This window comes from Orycteropus afer, unplaced genomic scaffold, assembly GCF_000298275.1.
Source record: "Orycteropus afer afer isolate SDZICR_OR568_19922 unplaced genomic scaffold, OryAfe1.0 scaffold00196, whole genome shotgun sequence".
NCBI lineage: Eukaryota > Metazoa > Chordata > Mammalia > Tubulidentata > Orycteropodidae > Orycteropus > Orycteropus afer.
The window spans coordinates 6,547,212-6,560,740 of record NW_006921783.1 but is presented as its reverse complement, the minus strand read 5'-3'; the positions used below and the strand labels follow the sequence as shown (position 1 = coordinate 6,560,740).

The 13,529-nt window shown below is 36.8% G+C and overlaps 1 protein-coding gene across 1 annotated transcript in view; it reads left to right on the top strand.

Annotated features, from left to right (window-relative positions):
* The first annotated feature begins 2,577 nt into the window (after nt 1–2,577).
* The window catches only part of AP2B1 (adaptor related protein complex 2 subunit beta 1), a 171,184-nt gene continuing 160,232 nt past the window's right edge, over nt 2,578–13,529 (top strand). The window contains exons 1-2 of the mRNA XM_007947936.1: nt 2,578–2,614; nt 8,422–8,527. Of these exons, the coding sequence (XP_007946127.1) occupies nt 2,578–2,614; nt 8,422–8,527 (143 nt within the window). The remainder of the gene's footprint in view (nt 2,615–8,421; nt 8,528–13,529) is intronic.

Here is a 13,529-nt window from a genome sequence, read left to right as displayed (position 1 = left end):
AGGTTTGAACCGCTAGCCTTCTGGTTAGCAGTCAAGTGCTTTAGGCACTACACCATCAGAGCTCCTAGTAACAGTCTAGGCAGACCATAATGGACTTCAGCTGGGACTCATCTTTGAGGCACTAGTCATCATTTCTGTATATTTGTTTTTCTGTTTGTATGTACATACAAGTTTATAGATCTACACTAATTTTGGATTAATTCTGAATCTTTTATGTGAAGTGTTTCTTCATTTGTCTACTTCACATTTAGTTTACTTTGTGTATGGATTAAATGATTATAAAATTAATTAAATTTTGCTAGAAAGGCATTTTGAAAATAATACAGTAAGACAGACCTGTGTCACAGGTTAATTTTTTAATTACAACAAATATTAAAATAGAAATTTCTGTGTTTTTCAATGACATATATAAGTTCTAGCCAACTTCTTTTATCAAAGTAATTCAAATACAGCCTAAGGAACTTTTTATAGCACTGTGGCACATGATTGGAAAAATAATGGCAAGTGAGTCTAATTTCCATTAGATTGTCCAATTAGCACATTTTACAGATCAGATTTAACTCAGGTTTTTTTTTTGGTTGTTGTTTCATTATTTCATGTTTGTCTGACTCTTTTTCCTTTTCCTGAACTACTTTGATTTGTTTGATGCTTAGCTCTTTTCTCCTAAATCCATATTTACTACTGTTTTTGTCAGATGTGTTATCACGTAGGTTTGCCTGCATATATTATCACTCCTGTTGGATTGACCTGACAGTAATGACACATGCTAGGATGTCTGTCCTGAGATTGGTAATATGTATTGTTAATAATGTGGGAGCTCTGGTAGCTTAGTGCCTAAGGCACTTGCTTGACTGCTAACCAGAAGACTGGCGATTCAAACCCACCAGCCACTCCTCGGAAGGAAGATGGGGCAATCTACTTCCGTAGTGATACTGCTTTGGAAACCCAAAGAGGGGTCACTGTGAGTCGGGTCTGACTCCACGGCACATAACAACAACAACATTGTTAATGATGTAGGGGTTATGGTGGCTCAGTGCCTAAGGCATTTGACTGCTAAGCAGAAGGTTGGCAGCTCAAACCCACCAAACACTCTGCAGAAGGATGATGGGGCAATCTACTTCTATAAAGATTTACCACCTTGAAAACCCAGCGATGGTCACTATGAGTTGGAATCGACCCGAAGGCAGTGGGTTTGATTTTATTGTTAATAAGAGTCGTAAGGAAGAAGATACTCATTATTAAAAAGAATATTAAACATACTTAAGGAAGTCAAATATTTTGGACAAAGTCTTAGTTTCACAAATGAGAAAACAGTTTCTCAGAATTTTTGGAGAAATGTGGTCAGTACATTACCTTTTTTTTTTTTTATTTCTAGTGGAACTGTGTATGTGCCAGCTGGATTAATTTCCCTGGGAGATGGGGCAGAAGAGTTAAGGTTGAGACTGGGCTAACTGGGACACATGTTCCTTTAAGTTGCTGCACCAGTTCTGATGTTTTGAACTTTAGAACAAATATCTCATTGTTTTGCCTTGTTTTTAACTGTAAACTAATATTTTTATCCTTTGGAAATACTTTTGGGTTAAGTATGTTCTTGTTGTGTGCTGTTGAGTTGATTTCGACTTAAACGACCCTATAGGACAGGGTAGAACTGCCCCATAGTTTCTGAGGCTGTGATCTTTAGGGAAGCCAATTGCCTCATTTTTCTCCCACAGAGCAGTTGTTGTGTACCGTCGAGTCACACCTGACTCATAGTGACCCCTCCTTGGGTTTCCGAGGCAGTATCACTACTGAAGTAGGATTGCCCAACCTTCCTTCCGAGGAGTGGCTGGTGGGTTTGAACCGACAGCCTTCTGGTTAGCAGGCAAGTGCCTTAGCCACTGTGCTACCAGAGCAGTAGATGGGTTCAAATCACCAACCTTTCTGTTAGCAGCCCAGTGCTTTAACTACTGTGCCACCAGCACTAAGTATAGATTGTTGGAAATGTGAAAACCGTAATTTAAGACATACTTTTCTGTACATGTTTGTGAAAGAATTGTCTTACTAATTGGGTGTTTTGTTTTTCTGAAAGAAATTCCTTCTTTTGAAAGTTACATATAATGATGAGTAGATTGGCAGAATTGTTTTCTCTGCTTTCCCTGCTTCAAAATTTTGGAGTTGACTGCATCTTGCATCGGTGAAGTAAATCAGATTTTCCTTAATAAAAAGTATTGGGGAGAAGGTTTCAGAATTTTGCTAATCTTAAGCTTTTGAGTGACTAATTGAAGCTACATTTACAAAAAGGTCTAAAACTATGTATAACTCTTCAAGCCTTGAAGAGGTAATTTTGGATAAAATCACAAAGCCATAATGGGTTCACATTATCATCCCATTCCATTTGGACTTTGACATTTTTTGTCCCTGTTAGTTCTTTGAGACAGGAAGTTACATTCTTAATTTTCTTTGTATCTGTTGAATTGCCAAATATGGTACACAATGGCTTTTTTTTCCCCCTTACTAATTGGATGCCTTGCTGGACATATATAACTTGGATAAAGAAATTCTTTTTTCATTGTAGGTGCACATTAAAGATCCAAAACCATGACTGACTCCAAGTATTTCACAACCAATAAAAAGGGTAAGTATGATTTTGCTGTGTATATTTGTCACCAAAAATAAAATTAAATATTAAAAAAATGTTAAGTATGAGAACCTGATCAAAACTTTGAGATTTTTCAATAGTTATAGTGAAAGACTGTCCCAGATAGAATCTTCCTGATCTTTTCAAACACGTCATGGATAGCCTCATTAAAGATCATCTACTGCTTCTACAAGTAAGTGTATTTGAGTAGATTGTTAAAGTAGTATAGGGTTGTGGTGCATATCATTTTGACTTGAAGGTTCTGTTTTAGAGAAAGAGGGATGACTATTTGAAATCAGCATTGATCCACTGAGGACTGACAGATCTGAAAAGGTCAAAGAGGAAGAAGCATGTTTATTTTCTCTTTTTTACTTAAAAATTTTTGTAACAAATATTATGAAAGCAACATAGACATGTAGAAGTAAACATGACAGTTCGCTCCCTCTGTATTTGTTTTCATTCCCAAGGTATCCTCTTAGTCTTTATATGTTCTACATATGCCTATATTAATACAAAGGAGCTCTGGTGATGCAGTGGTTAAAGTGCTCGGCTGCGAACCAAAAGCCTAACAGTTTGAACCCACTAGCAGCTCTTCAGGAGAAAGGTGTGGCAGTCTGCTTCTGAATGATTTACAGCCTTGGAGACCCTATAGGACTCTATGGAGTTGCTATGAGTTGAAATCAATTCATCAGCTGTGGGTTTGATTTTATATTAATACATATGATTTAAAAAAAAAAATTGTCATTAACAGAAAAGAGATCATGCAAAACAGTGTAAGAAACTTGATACTTTCATACTCTCCATGTAGATCTACCTCATTTATATCATAGACAATCTCTTACTCACCAGAGCACATAAAATATTAACAGAAGAAAGAAGAATATACAGTTTTCAGAATGGTAAGAAAGTCAGAAAGAGTTGAATGAATGGCACGGGGCCAATGGCTTTTGTGGGGTATAAGTAAAAAAGGATAGGGAGAAAAGATTTGAGTGGAGCCAAGGAGGGATACTCAGTGAGGCAAAGCATTTTATATATACTGCAACTTTATTCAAGGAGCTTTTTATCTTTTTTCCTTTTTCCTCCTCCTAATCAAATCAACCAGCTAACAATGATTATCTTGGCCACATAGTACCATAATCTGAGTACTTTAAAAAAAACCCAAACTCGGGTCATACCTCAGACCAATTAAATCAGGATCTCTGGGAGTGAGATCTGTATTATTTTAAATATCCTCCGGCAATTACAGTATGTAGACAAGGTTGAAAGTCACTAATTATTGATATAATTAAGCAGCTAATTTAGAATTCTCTGTTGGAACAGAAGACATGTATCAGAAATGACAGAAGGATAGATATGCTTAAGTTTCCTAGAAAATGTTCTGGTGCTTCTTCTCTTGCCCCCTGCTTATATTTTTTAAAACTCTTATTTTGAAATAATTTCAGTCTTAAAAATTGCAGGATTCTCCAACTGTTAACATTTTGGTACATTTACTTTATTATTTTCTTTAATGTAGGTATGTATTTTTTTTTTCCTGAACCATTTAACAGTAAGCTACAGACATCATGCCTTTTTACTTTTTAGCCCTATATATGTCAGTAGATGTTTTCTAAGAACAATGAAATTCTCTTACATAACCATAATGCAGTTATCAAAAATCAGGAAATTTTATATTGATACATCATGACCACCTACTCTACAGACCTTATTCAGAGTCTCAATATGGCTTTAATGTAAACGTTATCCCTTAGTCTTGGATCTAGTTCAGGATCATGTGTTACATTTGTTGCCTGGTCTCTAAATTTTGTCTCCTCTAATCTGGAGTAGTTCCTCAGTGTCTTGTAGGATAATGGCATTTTTCAAAAATGCAGGCCAGTTTTTTTTTTTTTTAAAGAATGTCCTCATTTAGGTTTGTCATTCATTTTCAGCTCTCTCTGATTTTCTTACCATTCTGAAAGGAGTATATTGTTTTTTTCTGTTAACATTTTACTTGCTCAGATGAGCGGGGATGTAATTAAAGCTCACCTATCCCTTTAAACCTCTTAGAAGGGTTCCTGGTAACTTTGTTTTATTCAGGGATTTATAAAAGTTTGAGACTTACAGATTGAAGCACTGCTGGGTAAATAACACATTTAAAAATAAGATAAACTGTGTTCCTTTTGCTTCCTGCAGTATCTACCAGAAAAGCTACCGGAACATATTCCTTAAACTTAATGCTATTGGAATAATTTCAGTTACATCCAGTTTTGATTCTGCTATTCCTGCTGCTATTCCTGATTCATACTTTTTGAAACCCTGGTGTTTGTCCTTTACTGTTTCCAGAAATAAATGATGGGAACCATAATAGCTGGAGTTTGGCAGCATAGGACTTAGTGTGGAGGAGAATGGCACTTTAAGAGGCCTAGTTTTCCTGGTTGTGCTGTTTTTGCAGCTGTCAATTAAATGAAACAGTGATTTTGTAACATTAATTTGTTTACCTAGTTGACAATGGACATTAATGAAACAACAGAGAGAGTGAATGGTGTAACAATTTACACATTTACAAGTCATTGATGTTGATTATGTTTTTCCTGTTGTGCTGCCATTGTTATCCTCATCCAAAATATTCCATTACCATTAATATAAACACAATGCCCACCCTCACCCCCCAAGGTCTCAGAAAAACTCTTTCCCTTCCCTTTGATACCTGGTTACCATTAATAATCTTTGATTTCTATATATTTGCTTTTTTCCTGGCCTGCACAAATAGTTAAGTGCTCTACCCGAAAGGTTGGCAATTCAAACCTACCCAGAAGAGCCTTGGAAGACAGGCCTGATGATCTTCTTCTGAAAGGTCACACTTGAAAACCTTATGGAGCAGTTCTACTCAACACACGGGGTTGTCATGATTTGCAATCAGCTCAACAGCAACTAAGAACAACAGCTTATTTGATATAAATGAGATCATACAATATTTGTCCTTTTGCAACTGACTTATTTCGCTCAACATGTTTTCAGGGTTTATCCACATTGTGGCATGGAACAGAACTTCATTTCTCTTATAGCTGCTTAATATTCCACTGTATGTGTATATATACCATATTTTGCGTATCCATTCATGTGTTGATGGACATTTTGGTTTCTAGTTTTTGACTATCATGAAAAGTGCTGTAATGAACACAGTGTATGGGTTTCTGTTTGAGATCCTGCCTTCACTTTTCCTGGATGTATACCTAGAATTGGAATTACTGGCTTATATGGTTAATTCTATGTTCAGCTTTTTGAAGAACTACTAAACTGCCCAAAATAATAGTTTTCTTTTGGAATCAGCTGTACCATTTTACATTCCCACCACCAATGCGTGAGGGTTCACATTTATCCACAACCTCACTAGCACTTGTTTTCCGGTTTTGGGATCATTGCAATTCTAATGGGGGTGAGTTGATGCTGTGCTTTTGATTTGCATCTCCCTAGTGGCTTTTCGGGAGCTCTGGTAGTGTAGTGGCTAAGGCACTTGACTGCTCACCAGATGGCTGGCTGTTCAAACCCATCAGCCACTCCTCGGAAGGAAGGTTGGGCAATCCTACTTCCGTAGTGATACTGCCTCGGAAACCCAAGGAGGGGTCACTATGAGTCAGGGCTGACTCGACGGCACATAACAACAACAACAATGGCTTTTCATGTGCTTATTGACCATTTGAATATTGAATTTGGTGAACTGTCTGTTCAGGTCCTTTGCCCATTTTTTGATTGGGTAGTGTTTCTTTTTGTTGTTACTTGTAGAAATTTTATATATATTTATTTTTAGATACTAAGCTCTTAACCTAATATATGGTGCTCAAAAACTGTCTCCCAATCTGTAGGTTGTCTTTTCACTTCATTGAGTTACCTTCTTCTTCATTTTTTTTTTTTTTAAATTTAGTTCCAGCCTCCTGGAGCTGAGCCTTTGAATAGTGGTGATAGCCCCTGGCATTTCACAGTGCAGGGACTGAGCAAGTTTGTAGCTTTAGAAAGGACTCTGGTGTAAGCTTCAAGAGTATTCTTGTTAGATTGATTGAGTAGGATGGGACCTTAAAGCCCATTAACTTCTGTTTTATTTTATTTTTATTGTGATTTGGGTGAAAGTTTACAGAGAGAATTCATTTTCCATATAGCAGTTCATATACATTTTGTTTCATGATGTTGATTGCAATCCCCATAATGTAACGGCCCTCTTCCCACTTTCTCCCTGTAGTTACCTTTTCTCTGTCTCCTTCTTTCATATGCATTCCTTCCCTATGATCCATCTCCCTATGCAAATACTGCCCTTCTGATCTCCCATGATTGATTATTCTAGTGAGTGTACCTACCTAGTGTTAAATGTTCACTTTATATCCCTGTTTGTTTAACTAGAAGCCACAAGAGTGAGTTCAATTCCAAGCCTGAAGGGTGACTAGAGGCCATAGTTCTGGGGGGTTTCACCAGTCTCTATCAGACCAGTAAGCCTGTTTTTTTTTTTTTTTTTTTAATAATTTTGAATTTTGTTCAGCATTTTTCTCCCACTCCATCTAGGATCTCCTGCACTGATCCCTTTCTGAATGGCTGCAGTACTAGTCGGGTAACATTAGTTCTCATGGTCATGTAGGCTGAGGGTTGCATAATCTACTAATCCCTTGGGCTAATTGTTCCCATGTGTCTTTGGTTTTCTTCATTCTTCTTTGCTGCAAATGAGAAGAGACCAGTTGTTGCATCTAGGTGGCCTCTTGCAAGCTTTTAAGACCCTAGTCGCTACTCATCAAAGTAGGATGTAGTATGTTATGCCAGTTGAGCTTGATATCCCCCAAAACTATGGTCCTGAGCCTATAGGTTCAACAACTTGCTCTGTCAGGGTGGTTGAAAGTCCATTAACTTCTTAAATTATTGATTGGAGCCTTGATTCTTAAAGTTGGCTGTTCATAAGAATCACTTGTAGCTTTTAAAATACGAATGTAGGAGTTCTGCTTCTACATACTCTGATTTATTTGGTTTCTAGAGTGGAGCCTGAGCATTGTTGTTTTTAAATACTTCCCAGTTAGTATTATGGTGTGGCCAAGATTGAGAACCTCTGGATTGGAGAGTCAGGAGACATTGTTCTAAGCCCAGTTCTGTCACTAATTCATTCTGTGACTTTTGAACCATAGTTCTTTACCTGTAAAGGTAGGGGAATATGTGAGAATGAGATATCTGGAGTCTCTTCTGGTTTGAAAACCTTGATTTGTAAGCCTATTCTCTGCTTTTATTTATTTTCTTCTCAGGATCTTGAAATGCTAATAGATATCATCCCTGAAATATGGCTCTCTCCACTGTAGTTAGATATGAGATTTGCTTTTTCTTACTCCTAAGGTTCCTAAGAGGGAACTCTGGTGGCATAGTGCCTAAGGCATTTGACTGCTAACTAGAAGGCTGGCAGTTCATACCCACCAGCCACTCCTCAGAAGGAAGACTGGGCAATCTATTTCCGTAGAGATACTGCCTTGGAAACCCAAGGAGGGGTTACTATGAGTCGGAACTGACTTGACAGCAGTGAGTTTGGTTTTTGGTTTTGGAAGGTTCCTAAAGATCTAGATTGTGCCTTATCCAGCCATAACTTCAGAAGATATTTTGAAAGTTTATTGGTCGTGTCCTATCAGTGGGTCAGGTTAATATTTCTCTGGCTTTGAATTTTACCAATATTATAATTTTTTGATAATCTTATTTGAATTGCCTCCCTGCCTCTGGCCACCTGTCTTGGTTTTAGTTACTACATAGTGCCACATTTCTCACTGGTTCTTTGGTGCTGGAACCTAACATGGCTATTCTGTCCCTTATAGGAGAAATCTTTGAATTAAAGGCTGAACTCAACAATGAAAAGAAAGAAAAGAGGAAGGAAGCTGTGAAGAAAGTGATTGCTGCTATGACCGTGGGAAAGGATGTTAGGTAAGGGTCATCACACCTGCTGTTGCTCATTTAGGCCCCCATCCCATTTATTACCTTTCCTGCTTTTCCTTTGAAACTTTTATAATTATAGAACCTATAAGAATGGGTTTGTCCCACTGAAAACATCATCAAGAAGCATGATTGCTTTTATATTAATTCTCTGATTGAAGTTTTTTTTTTTTTTTTTTTTTTTAAGAGTGAAATGAGTTTGATTTTTGTTTCATACAAATCTAGCATAAAACCTCCTGAGAGCTGGCATACTTACAATTTGTTGCCTGAGATGATTTTAGAAGATGATAAAAATAGAGAAGCAGAAGTACACATGTTCTTTTAATTGGCTCAAGCCAGAGCCCTTAACTTTACAACTCCATAATCAGATGCTGAATTCAAGATGAAAATCAATGTTAACAAAATCTATTTGGTCTTATTGTTTTGTTTTGTTTCTGTAATTTAACAAGACCATTTGGAAATAAGGATTATCTGTATGCTCCTGGTATCTCTAAGACCCTTTCATAGGGTCCATGAAGTCAAATCTATTTTTATAATAACACTTAGGTGTTATTTACCTATTTCACCATGTTCACATTTGCACTAATGGTTTAGAAACAATGGTGGATACAACTGCTGGTCTCTTAGCGTGAGTTGAGGCAGTGGTGCCAAATTAGTAGTGGTCGTTGGATTCTTCACCACCATCTACATGCTGGAAAGAAAAGCAGTTTTACTTAGAACTATGCTTTATGAAGCATTAAAAATTAATATTATTAATTCTTGACCTTGAGTACATGTCTCTTTAATATTTTGTGTGATAAAATAGGAATTACTTATAATACTTCTATATGGTGGCTGACTCCAGAAAAACACTTAAGATTGAGATTGTGAACACCATTTTTATGTCAAAGAATAATTGACAGTTAAGCTTCAGTTGATTAGATTTTGGTATTTAAGGTCTTTTATCAAAAATGAACAAAGTGAACCTGTGACTTCAAGAGAAAAATTGACAGTAGATAAATTTCTGGCTTTGAAGTAAAAATTAAAATTTTGGAAAACTTGTATCCACTATTGTAAGCTTGACAGCTTCCCAATATTTAAAGACTTTTCTGATTAGCTTGGTGGTGAAATTAAAGAACATGATTACTTGATATTATATAATGTAGTTTGTTTACATTGGGAGGATCTGTATAAGTCATTGGACCAATTTTTTCTAAATGCTCAATGCATATGTCACAAAATCATGCCTAGGTTAAAAAAAGATCCATTCAAAATGCATGATAAGCTATACTTTAATGCCACCAAGTACAAAACATTTCAGATTGTACATTGCAACTGACTTTTAAGAAAATACTATTTGTCTAGTTTTAGTGTAGTGTCAAAAAAGAATATCCACAGTTACCTGTAAAAACTGTGAAAATACCCCTCCCTTTTCCAGTTTACATACATGTGTGAAGCTGGATTTTCTTGTGCTTCAACCAGGACAAGTGTCTGTAATGGATTGAATGTAGGAGCAAATATGAGAATCCAGCTGTCTTTGTTTAAACTAGACATTAAAGAGATTTGTAAATATATAAAACAGTGCCATCTTCTCACTAATTGTTTTCTTTGAAAATATAATAGTTAATTTTTATTTTTAAATGTTACTTATGTTACCATGACAGAGCCCAGGTAGTATAATAGTTAATTAAGTGCTTGGCTGCTAACTGAACTGTTGGTGGTTTGAACCCCTCCAGCAGCTCTGTGGGAAAAAAAAAACCTGGTGATCTGCTTCAGTAAAGATTTCTTTAGCCTAGAAAACTCTTTTTCACAGTTCTTTGTTACATGGGGTTACTGTGAGTTGGAATCAACAACAACATGAAGTGGATTTATTGTTATTTTAGATGGATAAATATTTTTGAGATTTCTCAGTTTTAATTCCTGATTTGGTAAAATAGCAATATGTATAACCCATAAAAACAAAAGCGCTCTAGGGATTCTTAGTAATATTTAAGAGTGTAAAGGGTCCTAAGATCAAAAAGTTCAGAGGTGCTCCCCTAACCAAAATAGGAGCCCAGCTGGAAATTGTGGCTGGAGCACATTAACTTGTACACCAGGTGCCTTGTTCTGAGGTGGGATTTTGTTATTATTTGGTATGTTAGCACATAAGCATGTATGGTTCTGAATTGCTATTCTGTAACCATCAGTCTCAGAGGTCAGTACACTATAAAGGGCCAGCTAAGTTATATTAGGCCTTCGGGCTAAAAGGCAGTTTTTGTTGGTGAAATTAAAAAAAACTAACAATAATTAAATATAGTTGTTTTCAGATTAATTTTTTTTTAATTGTAAAATATATATAACAAAAATTTTGACTTTTTAGTCATTTTTAAGTGTATAATTCAGTGGTATTAAGTAATTCTCATGTTGAGGAATTTCCCTTCTATTTCTAGTTTTCTGGGTGTTCATCATGAAAAGGGTATTGGATTTTGTGCAAATACCTTTTCTTTATCAATTGAAATGATCATGTGTTTTTCTTTCCCTTTTGTTCTGTTAATGTGTATTACATTTATTTTTTTTATGCTAAGTCACCTTTGTATTCTTGGGATAAATTCCATTAGGACATGATGTATAGTCCTTCTAATATGCTATTGGATTCAGTTTGCTAGTATTTTGTTGAGGATTTTTGCATCTATATTCATAAAAGGGGGAGCTCTGGTAGCATAGTGGCTAAGGCACTTGACTGCTAACCAGAAGGCTGGCGGTTCAAACCCACCAGCCACTCCTCGGAAGGAAGGTTGGGAAATCCTACTTCCGTAGTGATACTGCCTCGGAAACCCAAGGAGGGGTCGCTATGAGTCAGGGCTGACTCGACGGCACATAACAACAACAACAACATTCATAAAAGGTATTGGTCTGTAAGTATAAGTTTTTTATTTTAATTTTTTTACTTTTCTGTGGTAAAAAAATATACAAGAAAACATTCATCAACATAACAACTTCTGTTTATAGCTCAGAGACATTAGTGACATTTTTTCATGTAGTGTCACCATTATTGATATCCATTTCCAAAATATTTGACCACCATCAGCATAAACTCAGTGCCCTGCAAACAAAAGCTTCCCCTTTCCCTCCTCCCTCCGACCTCTGATAACCACTAATAATCTTTGGGGTATGTGTATGTGTGTGTGTGTATATATATGTGTGTGTGTGTGTTTCCATCCCTGGTAACCAACAAAGAAAATTTCCTTCCATGTATAAACTTTTCCTTGACTTTTTACAATAGTGGACTAATACAATATTTGTCCTTCTGTGATTGAATTATTTCACTCAGCATAATGTCCTCTAAGTTCATCCATGGTATGTGGTGTTTTGCAGATGCTACATTATTCTTTAGTGTTGCATAGTATTCTATTATGTGTATGTACTACGGTTTGGTTATCCACTCCTCAGTTGATGGACGTGTTCTGGTTACCTAGTACTGCTCTGACAAGAATATACCACAAATGGGATGGCTTAAACAAACAGGAGTTTATTCTTATAAGTTGGAGGCTTTAAGTCCAAGTTCAAAGTGCCAAGTTCTAGGGGCTAAGTGAAAGCCCCTCAGCCTTGGGTTTCAGCTCTGCCTCCAGCTCCCAGTCCACTGAAGCTAGAGGCTTTTTTTCACTCAGACAGTTGCTGGCTACTGAGACTGACAAACCCAAGGTTGACAAGTAAAAAGGCACAGTCCTGATGTTACCAAACCGCACAGCAGGCCATTAACTCAAGTCCATTGGAAGTCCCAGAGTCAGCAGAGCATGGTAGGCTGCTGCTGAACAACAACATGGCTACATGCAGGGTTCAAGCATGCCATAAGCTAGAAACCATTCCCCAAGGATTCTGCTTATGTACAGGAAGCAGACCACATTCTCTAAGGCAGCTACTTAGCTGCTCAAAGGAGATTCCACCATGGAGTTGATTACCAGTCTCATCATGGGAAATATTACATCTAGCTGCCCAGCCACTTAACCAGGCCCAGCCAAGTTGACACACAAACTGAACTACCACAGACACTCAGGTTGTTTCCATCTTTTTGCTGTTGTAAATAGGGCTGTGATGAACATGGATGTATATATACCTATTTGTGTCCTGGCTTTTACTTGTTTATGACATATATCTAATAATGAGATTGCTGGATCAAATGGTATTTCTATTTCCAGCTTTTTAAAGAATCACCATACTGATTTCCACCATGGTTTTATCATTTTACAGTCCCACCAGCAGTGTATGAGAGTCCCAATCTCTCCACATCCTCCCCAGGATTTGTTATTTTCTGTCTTGTTGAACTTTGCTATTAGTGCTGGGATGAGATGTTTTGATTTGCATCTCTCTAAAGACTAATGATTGTGAACATTTCTTTGTGTGTTTGTTGGCTGCCTGATTATCTTCTTTGGTGAAGTGTCTATTCATGTCTTCTGCCCATTTTTTAATTGGATTGTATGTCTTTTCAATGTTGAGGTGTTAGAGTTTTCTGTAAATTTTAGAGATAAGTCCCTTATCAAATAAGTCATTGCCAAGTATTTTCCCCAATCTGTAGGTTCTCTTTATAGTCTTTTGGAGAAGTCTTTTGATGTGCATAAGAATTTAATTTTTAGAAGGTCCCAATCATTTAGTTTATCTTCGGCTATTTGTGCATTTTGAGTTACACTTGATAATCTGTTTGCTTCATAAATTAGGGCTGCTAAGGTTGCCCCAATTTTTTCCCTTGGTGAACATTACAGTTCTAGATTTTACGTTTAAGTCTTTGATCCAACTAGAGTTAGTTTTTGTGTATGGTGTGAGGTATGGATCTTGTTTCATTTTTATGCAAATAGATACTCAGTTTTGCCAGCACCATTTGTTAAAGAGACTATGTCTTCTCCATGTCATGGATTTTGGCTCTCTGTCAAAGATCAGCTGACCATAGGTGGATGGATCTGTTTGTGGGTTCTCAGTTCTGTTCCTCTGATCTACATGTCTGTCATCATACCAATACCAGGCTGTTTTGACTACTGTGGCT